The 24434-nt window shown below is 34.6% G+C and overlaps 1 protein-coding gene across 1 annotated transcript in view; it reads left to right on the top strand.

Annotated features, from left to right (window-relative positions):
• Positions 1-24434, top strand: part of LOC149163072 (uncharacterized) — a 299415-nt gene that overhangs the window by 197696 nt on the left and 77285 nt on the right. Inside the window, exon 7 of the mRNA XM_089437516.1 lies at positions 16351-16460. Coding sequence (XP_089293642.1) covers positions 16351-16459 — 109 coding nt within the window. The 3' untranslated portion in view covers position 16460. The remainder of the gene's footprint in view (positions 1-16350; positions 16461-24434) is intronic.

The following is a 24434-nucleotide window of genomic DNA, read 5'->3' as shown; positions in this document are numbered from 1 at the left end:
TCATGAAACATTTTACCAAGGTAAATGGAAATGAATCAAAGTTTGTTAAGAATATAAAATGCTTGCATGTAAAGGATGAATTGCCCAAAGTAAAGTGTAAACGTGTAGCTCCAAGCAACAATGAGAAAGAAAATGCAAAGCTCAAATGAAATTGTAACAAACTTTAACTTAATGAAATGTGATAGTGAGGTTGTGTTAATTCCCAATTAAAGCATGCATGTAACTAAATGAAGTATGAAAGCTTAAACCATACAAATGTCAATCCACCCAAGAGAAACCTCCCTCTAAATGGGGAGATAGGATACCATGAGAGAAATCCCAAGCTCCCACAAGCAAGTTAGATCTTTTATTAATATTACAATGAGAAGAGGGCCCTTCAAAATTCTCAACTATATTTCAAGGAGAGTCCTCACAATAATTGCTTGAAACTCGGACATTAGACCTCCTTTCTTAAGAAAGGAGTGACAAAATCTCACAAAACTTATGCAAGGGAAACAAGGTGTGAGTTTCCTCCAAATGCCCACGGCTTAAAGAGGAAAATGGGCAGAGCTCTAGTGAATTTGACTTGGCCAAGGTAAGCCTCAAAAGGGCTCACGACATCCTTGGAAATCGAACCCCCAACACTTGCTAAAGGTCCTGCAAACACTTGTTAGATGTTGTCCTGCAAAAACTTGTTAGATGTTGCGGGAAGTTGCTCTTCAAAATCTGCCACACAAGAGTTAGCAAACAATCCAAACAATGGCTGCAAAATAAGTTAAGTACTAATGGAAAAATCAGCAAGATAAAATGTATATGTACAATTATAATTTACAAAAGGCTAAGCTAAAGAGTGAGAGTAAACTCTCGTCTTTGCTTAGCCATCTTCAAGCTCTTAGATAGAAAATGAAAGAAATGAAGTACAATGTTTTTTTTAAAAAGATTTAAATTTAGAAGTTCTTGGCTTGTGTACAAACTATGTGTCGAAATCCCTGCAAAACCACTTTGTAAGATAAGACTATGAAGGTTCAAAGAACAAATGAGAGTTCCTTTAAGAATGTATCAAGAGTGGGTTGGTCTCTCCAAAGACTTCCCTTCACGCTTGATTCTGTAATCCCAACAAGATGTTCTCTCTACAAAACTTCAATCAAGAATTAGTTCCATATAGATTTAGCAATAAACAATGATAAGAAACTCTAGAGATTTATTTAAAACCAACTAGAGCATACTTTTAAATCAAATGTTAATGCAAGATAGCTCTACATTAACAAATCTACAAGAGCATATGGAAGCAAATTAGATCAAAGCATGAGTAAAAGGAATTATACCAATGCTCAACAATTTATCACACTCGAAAATGAGGAACACCTCATGAATGAAACTCCAAAGTCTTTATTGATATTTCTGAAAGTGTACAAGGCAGTAGTGCTTCCGCAAGCACAATAGCTAGTAACAATATGATGCAATGTGAGAGCCCATGGCTCTATTATATAGAGAGTTGGGAGCAAATCCCAATGAAGAATGACAATGACAAATGGCATTGGAGCCAATCCCAATGTAGAAGTGATTAAACAAGTGGTATGAGGTGACAATCCCAAAGAGAAATTTGAATTTGTTGAATAGAGCTCCAGTGCCAAATGTAAAAATCGAATTCTGGCAAGTGGACATCATTTTCTTCTTCTCTTATGTGCAAAATTCGAATTTTATGGTGGAATGACAAGTGTATATGGGTGGTAACCCATGTGGGGACAATTTCCCACAAAAATCTCCACCAAATATTCTCCCAAATCCTTCCAAATGTGCTTTAACTTCACAAATTCGAATTTTCAAACAGTTTTTTCATTTAATGCCAGAAATTCGATTTTATTTGAGCACATGTCCTTTCCTTGATTTTAGGAGTCCACATCACCTTGGGACTTCACTTTAACTCCCCCATAATTTTCCACCTCATTTCCACAACATTTAGCATGTGTGGATATTTATTTTTCTCCATTTATTTAATTTCTGGCTTAATTAATTGCTAGATTTCCAACTAAACTTAGGAAAAATGGGTTTTGAGGGTCCAAAACACATTATTAACCCCTCAAAGTGTGTCATAATAGAAAGTTGAGGGTGAGAGGTGTAATTTTGATTACTCATACCCCATATAACTTCTCTAGACTACACTTATTACAATTTAAATACAATTTTATTTGGTAGTCTGATTTATCTAACAACGACTCGACCAAATCTATCTTATGCAGTTAGTATTCTTTCACGCTTTATGCAAGAACCATGAGACAATCACTGGAATGCAGCCAAAAGGGTTCTACGATATATCCAAGGAACAAAAGATTTTGGTTTTCCTTACAAAAAGACTAAAAACTTTGTACTTGGCGGATTTTCAGATGCCGACTTTGCTAGCAGTGTTGATGATCGAGCATCAACCTCCAATTATTTAATGAACATGGGGTCAGCTGCAGTATCTTGGAGTTGCAAGAAACAAGCTACAGTGGCCACTTCTTCAGCCAAAGCAGAATACATATCAGCATGGGAAGCAACATGTGAAATTGTTTGGTTGCACAGAGTTTTGCAGGATTTGGGCATTCCTCAAGCAGAAGCTACATCATTATTCATTGACAACCAGTCAGCCATAAAGCTTGCCAAGAATCTAGTTTTTCATTCCAAAACAAAACATGTGGACACCAAGTATCATCACATTAGATTGCTCATTGCCAAGGACGTCATCAAGCCAGTTTATTGTCCTTCAGAAGATCAAGTCTCCGATATTTTCACAAAACCACTTGGCAGGATCAAATTTACTAAGTTTAGAGATGAACTTGGTATCTATTGTAATGTATCTTTGGATCATAGGGGGGGAATGTTAGATGATCCAAAATATAAAATTCATAGTTCACAAAGTTAGGATAGAATATTTATTTATTTAGAATATTTAATTAAATATTGGAGACACTTAGAAATAGAATATTGTTGTAAAAGATATGACATTTAGAATAATGTCGTATCTTAGGCTCCAATTTAGGAGTAGAGTTAGTAGATTGGTTAGAATTGCATTTATTATAAATGGACACTTGTTAATTTAATAAGTAGTCCATAACTAGTATAGGTTAGGAGATTAAGCTTAGATATAGTTCATTTTCCTGATTGCAAGAGTGTTGGAGTGTGTGTGTAAACTGTTGCAAAATTATGATGTAAATTTTTTCTGATTAATAAAATTGTGTCTGAGGACACTTCTGCCATTATCTTCACATTTATGTCTTGGTGTCCAATTTTCTCCACATTTGCGACAACTATTTCTCTTTTTAATCTTCTTTTCTGGTTTGTTACTTGAAGTGTCTGATTCTTTCTCAACTTCATAATTATTCAGTTTCTTGTTAAGGCATCTATGTCCATATGTCCATTTGTCTCCACAATACCTAAATTTGTTAGTTTTTTTTCCTTGAGTGTTGTTGTTGGTCTTCGTCGTCTTTGAATGAGGTCATTCTGAGCTTATGTTTTCTCTCAATAATTATTGCTGCATGTCTAGCTTCCTCACTGGTTTTGAGTTTATACAATTTTAATTCTTCTCGAATATATTCTTTAAGGCCACAACGATACATTTTCAGTAGCTCTTCATTTGAGAATCCCCTTTCCCTTACAGCTAATACTTCCCACTTGTGTGTGTATTCACTTACAAATCCCTTTTGTTTGAGGTGGATGAATCTTTTGTAAATATTGTCTTCTTATTCATCATGGAAGCTTTTTAGCAGGGCTTCCACAAAGTTTTTCCAATTGAACAAACGAGCTTCACATTTGTGGGTCCATCATAGGAACCAATCATATGCTTCAGCTTCCAAGCTATTAGCAGCGGTCATGACCTTCTCTTGTTCACCTATTGGCGGGTTAGCCTCGAAAATGGCTTCCATTTTATTTACCCATACAATGATGCCTTTATGATCCTTACCATCATATTTTGGTAATTCTCTTTTAATCTTGAGATAATCCTTGTCGGGGAACTTTGTATGATACTGACTCCCTTCAAACTGTAGATGCGGTGTTGACCACTACGTGTCAACGACCCATAGTAGTACACCCCCTTTTTTCGCAAAAGTGATAACGCCTGATCGATGTGTTCGTGCTGTACAACTATCATCATCAGTTTCACTTCCAAGATGTTATGTAAACCCTTTCTGCATGTGTATGATGTAAATAATCTCAGCGGATCCGTGTCATGTATGTAATTGCCTAGGTAAACCTATTTTTCTCATGACGATCTACATTTTGGGAGCTTTTTTGTTTCACTGATCCATTCTCGGATGGTCGATAGAGTTTTCCTTTAGTCTTACCTCAAAGTCGGAATGGATTTTGTCACTGGGATTTTTGGCAAGTCCTAGTGTTCTAGATCGAGTCTATGTAAAAGTGATTTGGGAATAATACTAACTATTTGGTTAGATTATTTTATTACAAATTGCTTGGTCTGCTGGATTATATTTGTGTCGCAGAAATGGGTAGTTTGTGAGGGTCTTTTACAAATGGATTTCCCCCTTGAGATGTGTTGTCGCACAGAGTGTCTAGGCACCGCGACAATGCTCAGAGTAAGGGCTGTCACTCTTAAATCCTTACTCACTTCGTTTAGACTCTCTCCTAGATAAGTCAAGGGGGGTAGTCCCTAGGTAAATGGATGAGGATAGCCGGTAAAAAAAAAAACAGACTCTAGGAGATTTTAATGACGGACAACTTGACGGATCTAAACGATTAAATCAGATTGATAGATTAAACACCAACGTAAACAAGACACGACCACAAGATAGAAACAATTTTAGACCAGTGCCTTCAATATTTGAATTAACCATCAATAAAACAAGCTATCCAGAATGATTTTCAATATGTGACGAAAAGTGACAATAATCCATATAAATGCCCAACACTGTATCACGCAAAATATTCTAGATTTTAAATGATTTTCATTAACTGCCCAAGATCTAGAATTAATTAATTTTCTTTTATCACCAATATAACTTAAAACATTTATCGCACTAGACTATAGAAGAATCATGAGAATTTAAGATTTAGCATTTAACATTAGAAACACCAAGGAATTTAAAACTAATCAAGGGGTCAAAAATCGAAATTTTAATGGGCCATAGGCCACATTAAAATTTTTAACGTTTAAGTGAAAACCCCTTAATTTAAATCCTTAATCACAAATTTAAATTTTTAGAATTTTTTTTTAAATTTTTTAAATGTTTAGAATTTTAAAAGTTTTTACATTTTTTTATTTTGAAAATTTTAATTTTTTTATTTTTTAGGATTTTAAGACTCTAAAATTTATTAGATCTATTTTTTTAGATTTTATATATTTAGATTTTTTTTTTTGAAATTTTTTAATGTTTAGGATTTTTTTTTTAATTTTTCTTTTCTAGATTTTTAAGTTTTTAGAATTTTAAATCAAAAAATGAATTGCAAAATAAAAATGAAATGAAACTAAATCACACAAATAAAAAAATTAAACTCATAAAAAGAAATAAAAAAAATATACATCAAACCTAAATAAAAAATCAAATGACATAATATGCTAACCCCAACTATTCAAAAAAAAAAAAAGTCTTGTGTATATTATGTTTGTTGCTTGTAATGTAGGTGCAGCGATGGAGAGTAGCTTACTGGAGCCACGGGAAACAAAGGCCGAGGGTAGATCGAAGCCAAGGGTTTAGGTTGAGACTACGTGGAGGACGCGGAATGAGGGTAGCACGCAGGAAGGGATAGCAACAACGAAGAGGGAAGATGGATAGGTTGGTGAGAGAAAATGGAGAAAAGGAGCGAGGGTTTGTTGCAAGTTTGGACGGAGGAAGAGGAAAATTGCGTGTAACGAGATATTGAAGGCAGCGAGGAGGAGCTGCGGGGTGCGGAGCGAGGAGTATGGCAGCGTGGAGGGGGTTCGACGCAGGTTGAGAGGGAGCAAACAACGGATGGGAGGCTGTGAGGGGAGGTTTAAGCACGCAGAGGGTAAAAGTTTCGATGGAGGGCTGATAGCAATGGAGGGTAGTGAGGGATGGACTGCGTGAAGATGGAAGCTCAACGTGGACAGAGTGAGAGACTACGTGAGGGGGATGAGGAGTTGCGGGGTTAGAAGGCTGGAGCAGCAATGAAGCAGCCGCAGAGGGGAGCGCAAGGGAAAGCCGGATTGCCCCAAAAAAAATTCGAATTTTTCCTGCAATAAAAATAAAACCCCAGGCAACAGCCAGGTAGCCAAAAACTGGAGAAGAAATTACAGATTGGAAAGTTATACTTATGCTTAAAATTTATCAATGAAACCCTTATAGAAAATTCTCCAGATTTAATTAAAATATTTAATCCACTTCCTTCAGATTTGACCCTGAAACCCTCGTTAAATTTCCAGATCTGAAACTAAATTTAAACCCTTGCAAAAAAATGATGCTGATGGACCTCCAGAGATCCAGATCTTACCCTCCAGGGCCTAGATCTGGACTCTGCATAGCTTTCAACTTCAGATCTGCAGCTGCAATACAACGGAAAACACCCAAACGATATACACAATGACCCAAAAAAACACTAAAACCCCGAAAACCCAAGTCAGAAAACTAAAATTAATTACAGATCTATGTACATAAATGGCAGATCTATCAGATCTAGGGAGTGTGAGTCCGACTCCGCTCTCAGATCTGATGATTTTCCGCTCCCAACAGCTAGATCTGACAATTTAGCACATAAAAATTATTTTTTTTTGAATTTTGGAGGAGGTATTAAGCTTGAAACCCTTCATGCAACACCCATAAAAATAATATCTTATGATAAGTCCGGGATCAAATTCAAACTGGGCTCTTCAGATAACACGGATCGGGAGTTGGTTGGTTCAGCCGAGAACTTCCCCGAATGCCCAATGATCTAAATCAAGGATTTTCCTGCAAAACTCAATTTAGCCGTCAATCATAGAGTGAGAGAACAATAATAGAATTAAGATCTAATAGAGATACCTGCTATTATATTCAAAACTTAAATTATCATTCAAACCCTAGCGACTGAGCAAGATACCTGTACTCAAATCACTCTTCAGAAGCTATTATTAATGGTAAAATAGAAATTACGCACGAAAATAATACATCTTACAGCATTTCCATGAAGAGTAACATTAGCAAAAATTAACCCCAAAGTCTTTCTTTATTGCTCATAAAAAATTACAAGAGAGAGCTTTTCGCTTAGTACACGATCAAAAGATCGGATGAATCTGACTGGCAAAATGACCCCTTATTTAAAGATAAATCTTCCAACGGCTAGTTCGAGTGATCCTTGTCAAAGTGATCTCGACCGTTGATGAGGATCAAAATTTCTTTTAATTTTATCCGTCGAAATTTTAAATATTGAGGAAATTTCAAAATTTTCAATTAAATGCATTTTAATAAATTCAAAAATTAAAATTTTGCATTTATTTCCTCAAAATTTTGATTTTGACTTAACTCCATGGACCCAAGGCATAAAATTTAGCAAAATAATCAATTAACCTTAGTCCCTGGACCTGTTAAGATTTAATTTTTTAAAGGATCCACGAATTTTACCTCTGGAAAACTTAAATTTACCTAGGACCTAGGACCTATGAGGGGATAAATTATTTTTCTAACCCTCAAGACACTTTACATCATGATTTTTTACATTTTTACATCTCAAGGGGGAAAACCCATTTGCAAAAGACCCTCACAGACTACCCAGTTCTGCGACACAAATATAATCTAGCAAATCAAGCAATTTGTAATAAAATAACCTAACCAAATAGTTAGGAATATTCCCAAATCACTTTTACATAGACTCAATCTAGAACACTAGGACTCCCCTAAGATTCCAGTGACAAAATCCATTCCGGCTTTGGGGTAGGCTGAAGGAAAACTTTGCCGACCATCCGAGAATGGATCGGTGAGACAAAAAACTTCCCAAAATGTAGATCGTTACCAGAAAACTAGGTTTACCTAGGTGATTACATACACGACATGGATCTGTTGAGATTATTTACATTATACACATGCAGACGGGTTTACATTATAAGATGATCCTCAAGTTGACGATGATAGCTGGATGGCAGGAACACGTCTCAGGGGCTATCCCTTTTGCAAAAACAGGGGTTGTACTGCTATGGGTCATTGACACGTAGTGGTCAACAAGATGTAAAAAATATGAAAATCATGATGTAAAGTGTCTTGAGGGTTGGAAAATAATTTATCCCCTCATAGGTTAATGAATTAAATTTTTTGGCAAAAAATTAATTAAAATCCTAGGCTAGAAATTTAATTAATTCTAGGTCCTAGGTAAATTTAAATTCTCCAAAGGCAAAATTTGTCGGTCCTTAAAAATTAAATTTTAAGAGGTCTCGGGACTAAGGTAAATTAATTATTTTGATAAATTTTAAACCTTTGATCCCTGGGGTTAAGTCAAAGTCAAAATTTTGGGGAAATTAACTCAAAAATTTAATTTTTGAGTTAATTAAAATGCATTTAATTAAAAAATTCGAATTTCCCCAAATATTTAAATATTTCGACGGATGAGATTAAAGGGAATTTTAATTTTCATCAACGGTCGAGATTGCTTTGACAAGGATCACTCGAACTAGTCGATGGAGGATTTATCTTAAAATAGGAAGTTATTCGTTAGTCAATGGATTTGACTTTTGAGTCGTGTGCTTAGCAAGAAATTCTTGTGTAATCTTTTTTCGGATAATAAAGAAAGACTTTGGGGATAATTTTTGCCGATGTTACTCTTCATGGAAATACTGTAGGATGTGTTGTTTTCATGCGTAAATTTTTTTTTAGTCATTGATGATAGCTTCTGAAAGAATGATTTGAGTACAGGTATCTTGCTCAATCGCTGGGGTTTAAATGATAATTTATATTTTGAATGTAATAGCAGGTATCTCTATTAATCTGAATTTTATTATTATTTTCTCGCTCTATTTTGATGGCTGAATTGAGTTTTGCAGGAGAGTCTTGATTTTTAGATCTTTGGGCGTTAGGGGAAGTTTTTAATTGGACCAGCCAACTCCCAATCCTTGTTTTCTGAAGAGTCCAGTTAAATTTAATCTTGGGCTTATCATAAGAATTTCAATGGTGATGCATGAAGGGTTTCAATCTAAACACCTCCTTTAAAATTTAAAAAATTTAATTTTTGTGTGTGAAATTGATAGATCTGGCTGTTGAGAGCCTTAAATTATCAGATATGGGAGCGGAGTTGGACTCACACTCCTCAGATCTGATAGATTTGCCATTCCTGTGTATAGATTTGTAATTTTTTTTGGGTTTTCTGACTTGGGTTTTTGTGGTTTTATTTATTTTTTGTATATCTGGGTTCTGGGTGTTTTTGTTTTCAGGTATAGGTTGCAAATCTTAAGGTGAAGTTTGATTTGAAGCCAAATCTAGGCCTTGTAGGGTAAGATCTAGCCTCAAAATCAATTTTGTAGGGGCGTTATTTTTGCAGTCCAAGGGTTTGATTTTTTTTTTGGTTTAATCTGGAGAATTTTTTAAAAGGGTTTCATTGATCAATCTTAAGCAGAAGTACAACATCTTTATTAGAAATTTCTAGGAAATTTTTAAGGGTTTTATTGGGCTAACATTTTCCTTTATGTCTGCTGCATTTTTCCCCTCGAGACATTTTCAAAAAAATTTCTTTTACTATTTGTGTTTTGGGGTTTCTTTGAATTTTTTTTGGATTTCTTTAGCTTTTGTCGAAGCCCTCTTCTCTGCTGCCTTTCCCGCTGCTCCATCCCTCGATTTTCGTCTTTTCTCTGACCTACTGATCCCTCTATGTGCTGCCTCAAATCCATCACTTTTGCTCCCTTATCCCTCCCCTTCTCCTCACTGTCTGTTCTTTTATCTTTGCTGCATGCTGTTCCCATCCTATCCACTGCCTTATTCTTATTCTTCTTCACAACTCACACTTCCCTCTGTCGCTCTCTCAAACCTGTGTCCATTTCCTTGCTGCTACCATCCTCAAGCTTTCGCTCGTAGTTTTTCATAAATCAATTTCTCATCTCCTTCCTGCGTGCTGCCAGTTGCTCCATCTTTTATTCATCTCTGCTCCTCCGCCTAGCCTGCAGAAAGCTTCATCCCTTCTTGTAGTCTCCTCTCCTGCGACCATCCTCTCCCTCCTTCGAAATCCGCAACTCCATTTGATTGCTCCATTCCTTCATTTCCAACCCGCATTCTCGTCCGTTTCTCCCCATTTTGCTGCTGTCTAGACCTGCAAACCTTCACGCAACTCCTGCCCTTGTCGCTCGAGTTCTGTCTGCTGCCCGTTGAGCAAACCTCATCTCCCTGCCGTTAAAGACCTGCACACACACAACAGAACTTATTCATTCGACTTTTTCTTTGTATGCGTGAGTTAGGGTGAGTAAGGGTTAGCAGCATTGGGATTTCTTTTTATTTATGAGTTAGGTTAGTTTAATATTTGATTTTTATTCTTTGCTTTAGTTAGATTCATTTTTTTTAATTTGATCTTTTGTTTTGACTTTCATTTTTTAATTTTTGATTTGATTCTATTTAGTTTCACATTTTTCAATTTTTTATGATTTTGATTTAAAAATATAAAAAATTCTAAAACTAGAAAATCATAAAAAATTCTAAAAAATTAAAAATCCAAAACATTAAAAAATTCTAAATTTAAAAAAAAAAAATCCAATTTAAAAAAAAATCTAAAACATTTAAAAAATCTATTTTTTTTTAAATTCTGATGACTAAGCAATTAAATTAAAAGAGGATTTGCGCTTTCACATTAAAATTTTTAATGTGGCCTATGGCCCATTAAAATTTCAATTTATTAATCCTTTTGATTTACTTTGTCATATTAAAATATTTATTTTTTCATTTACCACATTAAACTAATTTCCTAAGGAACAATTGAATTGACTATATAAATTTCCTTGGTGTCATTCTGTGGTAACATTTCTCTATTTTCAAGTGCAATTAATGTTTTAAAATTTATATTAGCTATAGGAGAGGGTTAATTGTTCTAGATTTGAATTCTTAACGAAAATCATTTTAAATCTGAAATCTCTTGCATGATAGAGTTTTGGGCGTTTACATTTAATCGTTCATGTTTGTCACTATTTGTCACATTTGTAGATTGCTTTAGATAACTTGTTTTTACTTAACCTATGGTTAATCGAATATGAAGGCACTAGTCTATAATCATTTATATCCTGTGGATGTGTCTTGTTTTTAATCTATTCATCTCAGTTAACCAAGATTTGTCCTAAACTCATTAGGTTTTCCATCTAAGTCTCCTAGAGCCTGTATTTCACAGGCTATTCTCTTTCATTCATCTTAGGGACTACCCCCCTTTGACTTGTTTAGGAGAGAGTCTAAACAGAGTGAGTAAGGATTAGAGTGACAACCCTTACTCTGAGCGTTGTTGTGGTGCCTAGACACTTTGTGCGACAACATGCGGTATTTGCAGTCTTTCGTGCATTGATGGAATTTCATGATTTAAAAAAGTACTGCCTTGTGGAGTTTTTGGACTTTGTGTGGTTGAGGGTGGATTGGCTCTTCCCACAAGCTGGGTCATCATGCTTTTTAGATATGAGATATCATCGGCCATTTGATCTTGTTTACTGACTTTCTTCTCGACATCTTCAAGGCTCTTATGCAACTTATTGAGCTCTTCTTGGATTTTTTTCACATCGTCATTGTTACCGTTTGCCGTTTTGTTCTTTTTCTTCCTAGTAGACCCAATTTTTTTTCTTATCTTTTTTTAATTAATTAAATAACTATTTTTTTATAATTAATTAAATTATATTAATTTAGTTTACTAATATGATTATTATAATTATAATAATCTCGTATAACCCGTATTAACCCTGACAATAATCGATAGTTTACTGTTGTATTGGGTCCACGCTATATAAGGACCAGATATATATCGAACTGTCAACCGTTGTTGACTATTAACTGTTGACCCTTCGAAATGCAGTTTTACAATGAACTGACCACATTATACAATTATGTATCAACAGACTGGTTGACTTCCAACCAAACGATGCACGTACTGCTTTCCAACTGCTCGATGCTTCCATGCAGACATGATGCTTCCGTTGCTCGACGACAAGGGGGAACGACAATAATTTGCTGGAGTGTTGGTCTGTCAAAACAACGATCCTCCTATAATTCACCGAGAGCTTATGTGGAGCAGTGGTCGTTTTCTGGACGAATTGCCAGATTGTCTGTGGCCAGACAGTGGAACAGCAGGGGTGTGATGTATGGTGACAGTGGAGATGCAGAACGATGGCAACGAAACAATGAAGAGTTGAGGGCAGCAGAATAGTGAGGAATTGTGGGTTGCAGGCAGCGGACAACAAGGGATTGAGGCTCTGATACCACTGGTATGTAAGGTCATTATATAACTATAATGTTTGTATGTAGATTTTGTATTTGTAATTTAAGTAAGTAAATTGTATTGATATAATATGAATGGTGGTTTACATTCCCTTGGACGGTGTGCCTAAATAGGCATTGACTGGTCACAAGGGCTGATTGTACATGTCTTTTGACCTCTCACTTCATAATTAATTTTATTAATGTAATTTACTAATTTAATTAATTAATTATTAATTTATTATATTATGAATTATTTATTCATAACACGTGGCTTCAGGGATGGCTTCATCACTTTTTGAAATAGGGTACGTGGGTTCGTCGCGGGTATATATATATATATATATATATATATATATATATATAATGAAATCTTCCAACTTACATGTTAACAATTGTTTAAGTTGAAACCTAACAATATGCATGTTAACAATTGTTTAAGTTGAAACTTGAAACCTAACAATTTGATACTCATCTATGACACTGGCTGGCAGACTAAAATCCTTTTAAAATACACATACACTTCGTTATTAAGTTGAAACACAATGTTGTTAAGGTCTATAATAAAGTTAATGACAGGGATGACATATTCATGCTAGAAAAGATGATTTGATTCCTATCAGTCAAAGAATACCTATATATGAGGATGATCTCCAATAAATTCATTATTATTAGTTCCTCAGAGAATGTTTCTAGATAACATAATGCCATCCTTCTACCAATCCTTTTTTGAACAACACTTTAGCTTATATATTTAGTGGACGTACTAACTACATTCCAGTTGAAGGCTGAGAATAGTGTTTGCATTGAAAATAACATAACAACCCTTCCAGTATGATTCTACCATATTCAGATAAAAGTATGGTACAACGATCTGGTTGAATTAACCTGACAATCTTTAAAACCCAACTTCAACTATAAAAATGTCATTATAGTGAACTGGTTAATTAAGGATGCATTAAACTTATTAAGTTATTTGTAAGCTACTCTTGGGCAGGAGGAGATTATCTTCCATTTGATATATCATATGGATATCTGATACCCAAATCATTTCTCTATCATTTGTTTGATACTGGAATTTTGAACTTCCATGAACTTATTCAACCTAGCGACAAGCCATTACGTGGAATGTGAGAAGAAAAGTATTTCTGGACAAAGGAAAAACACGATCAAGAACCCCACACACACCCATTTTTGGGGTTCACGCACCCATTTTGGGGGTTCGGCAAACATGTTTATGCAAAGAACCTAGTTCGAAGGTACTGAGTACCAGGTTCTTATGGGATGTACTGGGTTCTTTCGGGTTCTATTTTTAGGTACCCGTTCCAACACACGGTTTTTGAGGACGAGAACCCGAGATGAGTTCAAGAACCCCACCAATGGGTTTGTGAACCCATGCAACACAACCTCATCATATATCTTTTTTCACCAAACAAGGTTCAAGGGTTGAAAGTATAGAATAATGATGTGTGGGCAAGATTAAGATTCTGAGTGGCATTCAAAAATGTTTTTACAATAATTTCAATATGTTGTGCCTTAGTGAAGTCACAAGTTACAACTAAATGATTGGAAGTGAGGTGGTTCCTACTACCTACCCTCCTTGGATCATTGTCTTCCGAAGTGTGACCACTTAAAAATGTATGGCATATTTCACATTTCGATGGGTTTCTTCTCTCACCATCACAACAAATCCTTGGAGTTCAATGACAATTACAGGTCGCGAGGAGAAAACTTGGAGGCAATGCACCTATAAGGGTTAAAAATCTGTTAAAAGTTAAAACAAAACATAAATGCTGGGAAGAGATGCATTAGGCTTGAGGAGGCCCTAAAAGTAGGGTATAAATTTGACAGACAGTCCTACCCATCAAGTAAATTTTTTATGACGGTATTGTTTTTAAAATTGCCCTTCACATGACATTTGATTTTTGTTTTACTTTTTACCCATCACTTAAATATCATCTTTTGTGTTTTTGCTAATTTTTTGTTATGAATAAGAAAACAATTTTTTTGTTAATATGGGTTGTGTGTTTTTCTTAGTAAATTTTGTAAGTTTAGCTTTGACCAAATAAACCACGCTTCAACCAAGTTATATTATAGATGTATATGTTTTATATTACTTTAGAAAGATCAAGCATATTGAATCATGTTCATTCTTATGGCCAAACTGGCCAATAACTAGGTACAACTATGTATAGTCACTATTTTATGTAATTTCAAAGATTTTACACATATGCTAAACCATTCTTCAAAAGTTTTGAATTAATTTGCTCAAACCCTTTAACTATAATTTACTTTGAAGAGGAACAACCCATCTTAGCTTTCAATGTGATGAGGAATGCTTAAGAGAATATTATGAATAATAAAACAAGTCTAAATCCACTTTTAAATAATAATTTGGGAGGATTCTAACATTTCAGCAATAATACTATTCAGGGCATGCATTTTGAAGAAATTCATAAGGTTTTGACAATGAAGAAGATTAGAGCTCTTGAGTAGAGACACTAACACCTAAGGCATCATAACGTTGGTAACCACATTTTTGAAATTTCCATATCAAACCACAAAACATATTTCTTTTCTAATCAAACTTATAAATAGATCCATTTTATCAGAACTGAGATGTATCATCAATGTTCTAATGCTAAAGAAAATAATGTTGCGAACATTGGCATTGGGATAAAATCGGCGAGGGTTCGGAAAAAGAGATCATAAAAATCAGGAAAAAATCATACATGCGAGAGATCAAAAACTTATTAGGGATTCAAGTAATCATTAAGCCTTTATTTAGTTAATCACTTTTATTCTCATAGTATTGGCCATTACAACATTGCATAGAAAATTAAACATACATTATAGTATTCAAATAGTACAAAAATTTATTGAGTTTTGTAGACATGACTTGTCATTTTTGTTTATTTATCAATGTAAGTTATGGTGTTGGAATGCTTATCAACTGCTTGTTATGGAGCTTGCAACATTTACAACTATCAGCACCTAGATGTCAAATAATAATATGTTTCTTGAGCTTACGGCCATCCATTCATGAGAATTGTTATTCTTCAAAGTCTAACTAGTTTTCAAATCATTTTGTTCAAAATCCACCAAATAGTTAAAATATACAATCCTTTAGTTGTTCCAAATGATCATCTTCTCTTAATAGTTGTGGTTGCAAAAACAAAATAATAATGATATGCACTACGTAGAGCTGCAATGAAGATAACGACATAAAACAAGCTTTGTAGGTGCCGACACTAATTCACGTTGCACTAAAACCAAATACCTATTGGTGTTGCATTTGAAGCTTGCATTGGTTTCTTTGTGAGGTTGAAGTATTGTTTACAAGTGTTCGATAGTTGCTTGAGATTGTTCTATTACCCTAGAGGCTTTTATTATAATCTTATTATTATTACTATCCTCCCATGCCACTATTTTACCATGTGAATACACTTCATCCGGTACTGTTCATGCCACTAGAAATAATAAATGCTAGTATTTGACTGTTTTGAACCTTCATCCCCTAGCACCTTGTCAAATTTTGCAGACTGTTTCTGCATTGTTTGCTGCTTAAATTAAAAGGGATCTATGGCCTTACCATAGGTTTAACACTGGTAGAGGCTTCCAAATATGCTTTCACTTGGAAATGTGTAAGTGCTATTCTATTGCTGGCATGTGAAAGACCTGATTTGCAGTTCTGGAAGAATATTTCACTTATGCATAGAAGCTTATAAGCTGCCTATGACAATGGAGAATATACCTGGTGGTGCTCTCTGCCTGAATTCATATTATCTGATATGCAATTGAATAGGGCAATGAGAAGTTTGTTCAAAGCTCTTGGTTGTCATGTTGTTTAACTTCTCAAGTTATATTATAGAAATCTGTAGCTTGTCTTTATTAGTGTTAGTGGCAAGAATTCTTCATAATCTTGTGTATGTTTATAGAAAGTACTGTCTCTTTTTTTCGTTGATGAAATTGCTCGTTTTTATATCTGATTGGGTTTCCTTGTCATCGGTTGATATGACTTGTTCAGGCAAGGCCTTATATCTCATGAACAGTTTTCAGAGGAAAAATGGAAAAGAATATATTATCTTGCAAATGGAAATGGCGTAGAGATAAGAGATTTGGTCCGCTTCATATAAGGTGAGTTGAAGCTGTATGTTAGTGGACAAATAATAAGTCTAATAATTGTATGATATGATAAACCATTTTAGGGATTTGTCTCCATCAGAAAGGTTGGAATAGTGGACTACAAGAAGACTGCAGACAGCTACAATAACGAAGATGAGCATAAATATTTTAATGCAACTGAAGTATATCTTACAGGAAATCTCTTAGATCATATTGTGGACAGGACATGTTTGTTTCTTGGAATTCCTTAAAGATATACATGCAACAGATTTCAGAATGATTGCAATATTAGAGATTTTAGGCCAATGAGGTCTTTTTTGTTTCTTTGAGGCTTGAGCATAAATTGTTAATATTTCCGGGCTCTTTTTGAGGTGATTTTCCCAACATCTGGAAGAGATTGCAAAAATATATATATATGGATTAGTTTTATGGTCCTTCAATTTCTATCGCCTTGTCTTTGCTCAAGTTTGGATCAAGAACAAAAGTAGAAAACTACCAAAATATTGGTGTATCATAATATTGTCACCATTGAAAGGCTTTGAATTGTTTTCACTTGTTTTTTCAATCTCAAATATAAACATAGGCGCTTGCCTTGCACTTACAAGGGTTGAAGGTGTTATCCCTTAGAGAAAACCTGGCCGCGGGAAAAACTCTTAAGGTAACCTCAAACCGCTTTGAGGTTGAAAGCTGGCCCTTCAACCAGGAGAGGGATCTCTCTAAAACTTAACTAGCCAAGGTCACAGTGGTAGAGGTTTTGGAATAAGTCCTATGGACAGATTTATTTCAGAAAAACTGAGGTTAGTTGGATTGTAGGAAAATTTCACCATTGGGCATGGAGTTTGACCCAATCAAGCTTATAATATGGGTGTATCATAATATTGTCACCATTGAAAGGCTTTGAATTGTTTTCACTTGTTTTTTCAATCTCAAATATAAACATTGGCGCTTGCCTTGCACTTATAAGGGTTGTAGGTGTTATCACTTAGAGAAAACCCTGACCGTGGGAAAAATTCTAAGGTAACCTCAAACTGCTTTGAGATTGAAAGCTTGCCCTTCAACCCGGAGAGGGATCTCTCCCTAAAACTCAACTACCCAAGGTCACAGTGGTAGAGGTTTTGGAATAAGTCCTATGGCCAGATTTATTTCAGAAAAACTGAGGTTGGTTGGATTGTAGGAAAATTTCACCATTGGGCATGGAGTTAGACCCAATCAAGCTTATATAATCATAGGTTCAGTAAGCAAACATCACAAAAGCGAGATAGTAACAATTCCTTTGACAATTTTTAGGAAAGTTAGAGGATAATTGTTGGGTGATTTAACTGTCTGTTAAATCCTTATTATTTAATTGTCAACCCGGGGGTTTCATAAAACTTAGAAGCAAACCAAAATATATGGGACCTCAGATGCAACTATAATCAGCTTTAGAAGATAAGTTATGGAAATTGAAGGGAATGCAATTATAAACTAATTAGAAGTTCATATTGCAAATATAAAATTTAACTAAGTAATTTCTAATTCATTATGTAATAAGCAGGAGAAGTGGCTCTTAACTTAGGAAAACCAGATTTGTCTTTTTTCTAGAATACTACTTCATGAACATAAATAAAAAACCACTAATGGACAATAGTTTAAGATGCATAAACAAATAATAGAAGAGGCTCCTAACTAAGGAGGTCCTTGCTGTTCTTCATTATAAATTCATTCATCATGAATGCCATTATTGGAAAACTGGAAATTCAGAAAATCACTAGAAACTAGAAAAATAGAATGAATTTCAATTATTACTCATATCAAATGAAAGAGAGCCTAACTTAGACCCTTGTTTGTCCTTTCATATGCTGATAAGATTTAAACTAAAATTCATTCATTAATAATGAAAAATCTTCAAACATCTAAGTAATTAAATGAAAATAAAATATATAATGAAATAAAATGTTTCTTTGATCCTTTTAGAGTGAGCTCAATTCTCTTAAGAACAAAGTGACAAACTATTCCATAAATTCACATACTACATTAAGACAATTTATATTTAAAACTATAGAAAGAAAACTTTATTCTATTCCATCATAAGTTAGGATACATGCTCCAAGAGTCCTCCTTTGGGAATGGAAGAGGTACTCCTATTTATACAAAAACATAAGAAACTAACTCATTAATGAAGATCCACTAATCCCTCTTAGATCCACAAATCCTTCATATGGTTATAACCAATATGAGACACATATCCCTGTATCCATGATTTTTCTCCATGAGATATGCTTAAGAACAAAGTGACAAACTATTCCATAAATTCATATACTACATTAAGACAATTTATATTTAAAACTATAGAAAGAAAACTTTATTCTATTCCATCATAAGTTAGGATACATGCTCCAAGAGTCCTCCTTTTGGAATGGAGGAGGTACTCTTATTTATACAAAAACATAAGAAACTAACTCATTAATGGAGATCCACTAATCCCTCCTAGATCCACAAATCCTTCATATGGTTACAACCAATATGAGACACATATCTTTGTATCCATGATTTTTCTCCATGAGATATGCTTGACCCCTATCCCAAATCTCCTTCAAATATTCAAGAGAATTCGAATTTGAGTCTTGGAGACCACATAAGAGTGTCTTGGAACCTTCCAAATCACCTACACGTCACCAAACTCATTCCACCTTTAGGTATAAGCAAATACATGTTATTTTTCTAACTTTTAATCATAAATTCACTTTAAATACATAAAATAAATAACTTTGGAAAATGAAAATATGAACCCATATGGTAATGGAAATATAATGATAATGTGATGAAATGAGGTGACAAAATGAGGATAAAGGTGAAAATGGAGTGAAAGTGTATGCTAATTTGGCGGCCCAACAATAATGAAGGAGATCGGTGTGATATATATGTGGAAATAAGTATTTAAATATCTGAAAGATAAAGAAAATGGAACACAACAGTATGAGATCCACTTTCAACCACTTAGCATTCAGGCGTTGAAGAAAATGTTACACTAAGAGAGAGATAGGGAATTATGACGCAGGAATTTCTGCAAAACTGCTCACATAGACTGCTTTATTATAATCTGATCACAGAGTACTGTTGGGCGATTTAATTGTCTGTTAAATCCCTATCATTTAATTTGTCAACCCGGGGTTTCGTAAACTTAGAAGCAAACCAAAATATATGGGACCTCAGATGAAATAGGGGTAGGAAGTTTGTTTAGAATGGAAATGCATATTACAAATCTAAACTATCAGATCTATTTTATGAAAGCATAAAAATGTTTGATCAATGGAATTATTTTACTTTAAAAGATAGAGGAGTCTCTTGTTCAAGAGCCCTGATTGTCCTTCTACAATCTTCCTATAATAACATTGCCAAACACTTAAGAAAGCATGAAAGAAAGCATATAAATGAAAGCAAGTAAATATTGTTTTCAGTTCAGTTCTTAGCTCATGGAGAAGAGTCTCCTAATTGAGGAGATCTTGGTTGTCCTTCCCACATAAAAACTAGCTATTGAAAGGAAATCAATCTTCACATAAATGTATTTTAGGAAAGCATATGAGAAAGTAAATCTTGTTTCAATTCAGTCTAGCTCATGGAGAAGAGACCCCTAACTTAGGAGATCTTGGTTGTCCTTCTCACATAAAAACTAGCTTCTGAAAGGAGATCAACCTTCACACAACAAAAACATGGCCATAACATGAATTCATACTGAAATTATCTACAAGTATTTACATCAAATAAATAACATGAACATCAGAATTAAAATTAGTATATTCACAACATTACTCTACAACAAAGTGTACTTATCTCAGTATGGGGATCCTTCCATTCCTCAATGAGCACACATGAACAATTATCACACCTTAAGAATCAAACAAAATTCATAACTCATGATTTGGAGAAAATGATATTATTCATGTTGAATGAACAATCATAAATCTGGTGCTAATGAATAATTGATAACTGTTCTTCCTCCTTTTCCTTTGAAGGATGCTCCTCTTATTTATACATGAATTAGGGATATCTACTCAATAAATGTAGATCCCTTAAATATCTACTAGACCCATACTTGTCTCAACTTATCCCTAAATACTAGATACAAATCCGATGACACATCAAAATGTCCATGATCTTTCTCCTTGGAATATGGTCCACCTCTTGAGTTGAAATTCGAATTTGATCCTGGGAGGCCACGTAAGGGTGCCTTGGAAGCTTCCAAATGATCTACACATGTCATCAAACTCAAACCACTTTTAGGTATAAGCAAATACATGTTATTTCTCTAACTTTTAATCATAAAGTCACTCTAAATACATAAAATTAATAACTTTGGAAAATGTAGATATGAACCCATATGGTATTGGAAATATTGGAAATATGTGCTGAAATGAGGTGACAAAATGAGGATAAAAATGAAAATGGAGTGAAAATGTATGTTAATTTGGCGGCCCAACATACCCCCCAACTTAAGTTATTGCATGTCTGCATGCAATCTATTACATTGATCATGATTTGATTTTTTGAATTGTCTTGCTTTTACATGAACTTTGGCTGATATCGATTTTTTTATCTTCACATAATTTTCTTTTTGACAACTTTGTTCCTTTTTGCAAAGTCTTCTTTCTGAAAAACATTTGATTGCAACATATTATTTTGGCTGGTTCTTGTGTGACAACCAAAATTTGATTAGTATTGGTTCTTGTGTAACAATACTTTCGTTGTTTTTTATGTTGCATCAAAATACTTTGAAAACATTTAATCAACCATTCATTCTTAGATCATTATTTGCAAAACATGTAACGTTTGAATCGTAATGTAATAGTAATTGTTTGGAAAAAGTATGTTGGTTAGGATGACGTGCATGAAGGACATATATGACATATGAAAGGTGATAATGGAGTATGAATGTGAATATGAACATGGTGAATGTGAATGTGAATGAACATGGTGAAACATTTTCCAAAAATTATAATTTTAGTATTAAAGGAATTGTATGATAAAAAGCTAGAAAAGAACATACCTTTACTTACCTGAGTGGACAAACTGTGTATATGTAGAAAAGTGTAGCTTCTGCTGCTGAATCATGGAATGAAGAATACAAGAATGTGATCTGTGTCTTGGTTGCATATATGATGGATGGAGTCGCGAATGTGGATCCTTTATTACTGCTACTGAATTTGTTCCAAAGTATAAAATACTGTTGAATCTGCTCCTGAATCATATAGTTTTCTTATCGTCCCATATCGTGGCACAATTCTTTCCATGTGAATAAATGTGTCAATGTCGAACATGGAAAGAAGTCATTGGATTACCGACCATTGATGAATGTCGTTAACCAATGCGAGGCAAACTCACCATTAATGTCAATGAGTGCCAAGGTACCCAAGTACATCTTGCGAAGTGCGAATAAATGAGCTGATGTCGATCCACTTGCAAGATCCAACAAACAAGGGACATTAATGTATTCCCATTGTTCGTTGGTGAGAAGACTTGCCATTAGGGCATGCAAGCCTCAAGGTACTAATAATGACTCTAGTCTTTATCCCAGATAAGGTGTTGATGTCGATGGGTCAAGACTTGCTAGAAGGAAGGCCTTGATGAATTCTCCATCATCTAACGTGACTATGAAATAATGATTTCGAAGGACCATACATTGAAAATTTGCATTGAAGCAGGGTTTATTTGGAAGAAAAAGAAAATGGGGTGACTCAGCTTTGTAAGGGAGGCGAATAACTTTATTCATGGGCTATAGGTTAGTGAATGTGAGGCAGGAAAATGAACAATGGATCAAGGTTTTATTTGACAACATGAAAAGTAAAATGGAATGAAAAATTTATTGACTGAAGAAGTGGGAATGCAATGAAGGCACTGGCATCTAAAAGGCTTGCAAGTGATGGATCTGATCTAACATCATGTGCTCATGCATTGATGTTTCATCTTTGTTGCTGCTTTGATCATTTTCTTGTGAAAGAAATGTCATCTTTGAGAGGCTGATGTGATGGATATGATGACACTCTCCCCCTTGGCTTACCCAAAAGCATGTCCTCATGCTTGAAATGGGGTCTTTAAAAGACTTGTGGTCATTTTTTTTTATCTTCCTCGAACCTGCAAAAACTTAGTACTTTTTCTGCAATGAAATGTAAGTTTATCATAATAGAGAGGTGATCAATCTCTCTATTTATGACATTTACAAAAAGAAACTGAGAATTGGTACTAATGAAACAAATTCATGAAAGAAAAACCAAAAGAATTTTTACCTGTGTCGAAACTAGTGCCTCATTTTACCTGTTATATCTTGTCAGCAATTTCTTCTTTCTTTAACTGTTTCAAATTTTGATGATATATTTCTCATTCTGTAGATCTCGTCGAGATCTTTCCAACGACGCTTGAATCGTCGAAATACGATGTCTTATGAGAAAGTTGTGCTTATTTGAAATTTGGGTGAAACAGTGAAGTTTGTCATAAGGTTTCTCAATTGCAGGATTGCGACCTTCTTGCATCTAAAAATCTTGTCTATCTTCTTTTGTTGAGCCATGGCATAAGATTTTCCAGTTTTTGATGCCTTCGGATTTTATACCTGCAAGAAATGTGATCATTCTGTATAAAAACATGTTAGTAAAAATCTCTTGAATCAAGCATGAAATGAAAACAATCAATTTATCTAGAGAATTGCCATCAACTTAAAAAACGTGATTGTGATGAAGTGGCTTCTATCCATGCATGCTCAAAGTAGGAATATTTTTCCAAATGCTCTTCTTGCATCTTCTCCTTCGCAGCATCCCTACTTTCTTCATAGGTAACCTCACATGTAGTCCCCATTCTTGTCTAGTGCGAATGCCAATGCCAGAGCAACCAATAGAAAATCCACCATGCAATCTGCAAAATATGGGTTGAAAGTACCATAAAAATATCCCAAATAGAAATGAATTTGAAAAACCTGCCCGCCTAGAGCCTAATCAGGCTCGTTCAGAAGAAAACCCATGTTTTCGTTTTTCAAATTTCATTTTCTTTTGCTCAGAAAAAGCAACGAATAATAGTGCTTTTTAACAATTTCGAATTTTTAAAACTACGCATGAGTTGTTTCATCTCCAGAAGGAAATAGTGAACCAACTCGTCCGGTATTTAAACCTCCAGATTCTTCCTCTCCAGTTGTTTCACTATTTGACCTATCCGAATGCAGAATATTGCATGTGGAATTTATGACAGATTATCCTGAAAGACAATCCTTCTGTACTGAATATGAACTTGATAGATTTGTTGATATCAATGTATCTATTGCATGAACAACCCCTTCTTTTACAAACAACTTGGGAAAAGTATCAAGAAGTTTTTTTTTTTTTGTATAAGAAGTTCTGCTATCTGTAGAGCAAGGACCAAAACATGGGGATCTTTCCCTGCTAGAACACCGACAAAAAAAAACTTGATATGTTTGTCATGTGAAGAAAAGATATGAGCATTTCAGCGTTGCTAAAATATACCAACTTGCTAATGATGGCAATAGAGTGTTCATGCTTGAGCCATAAACCTGGACTAGGACATGAAAAAAAGCTAATCCAAATTGCAACAAAATCTTTGGTTGATCATGAAACAACTTTTCAGGAGTAGACATTTCTTCCCTAGATTTCTTTTAGTATGTAGTCAGCTTCAAATTAACAACTACAAAGCCAGTAGTGGTTGGATCTGTCTTCGATCCCATCAAATCCTCTCCTCTGTCAATCTTCATATCCATCTCGATGATGAGTAAGAACTGTCGCCCAAATCGATATTATAGTAATCACTTCTGCTCGGATTGATAGAGGAATAAGATCCAGTGCCAGTCCTGATGGGGTAGCTTAATTTCAGACTTTGATGGTGTAATTAATGAGGCTCAGGGTTTTTCAAGGATATGCTCCAGATCTCTTCAACACCATATACCTCAGAAACTTTGAAATTTTTTTATCTCCCTTTCTGGTTAGATTTGGCAAGATTCTCGTGATTTTTATG

The sequence above is a fragment of the Pinus tabuliformis genome, chromosome 5_2 (genome assembly GCF_031772625.1).
Source record: "Pinus tabuliformis cultivar Carrire ecotype Pingquan chromosome 5_2, CPIR1, whole genome shotgun sequence".
Taxonomy (NCBI): domain Eukaryota; kingdom Viridiplantae; phylum Streptophyta; class Pinopsida; order Pinales; family Pinaceae; genus Pinus; species Pinus tabuliformis.
The sequence above is the reverse complement of the archived record's forward strand: the minus strand, read 5'-3'. Positions and strand labels throughout refer to the sequence as shown.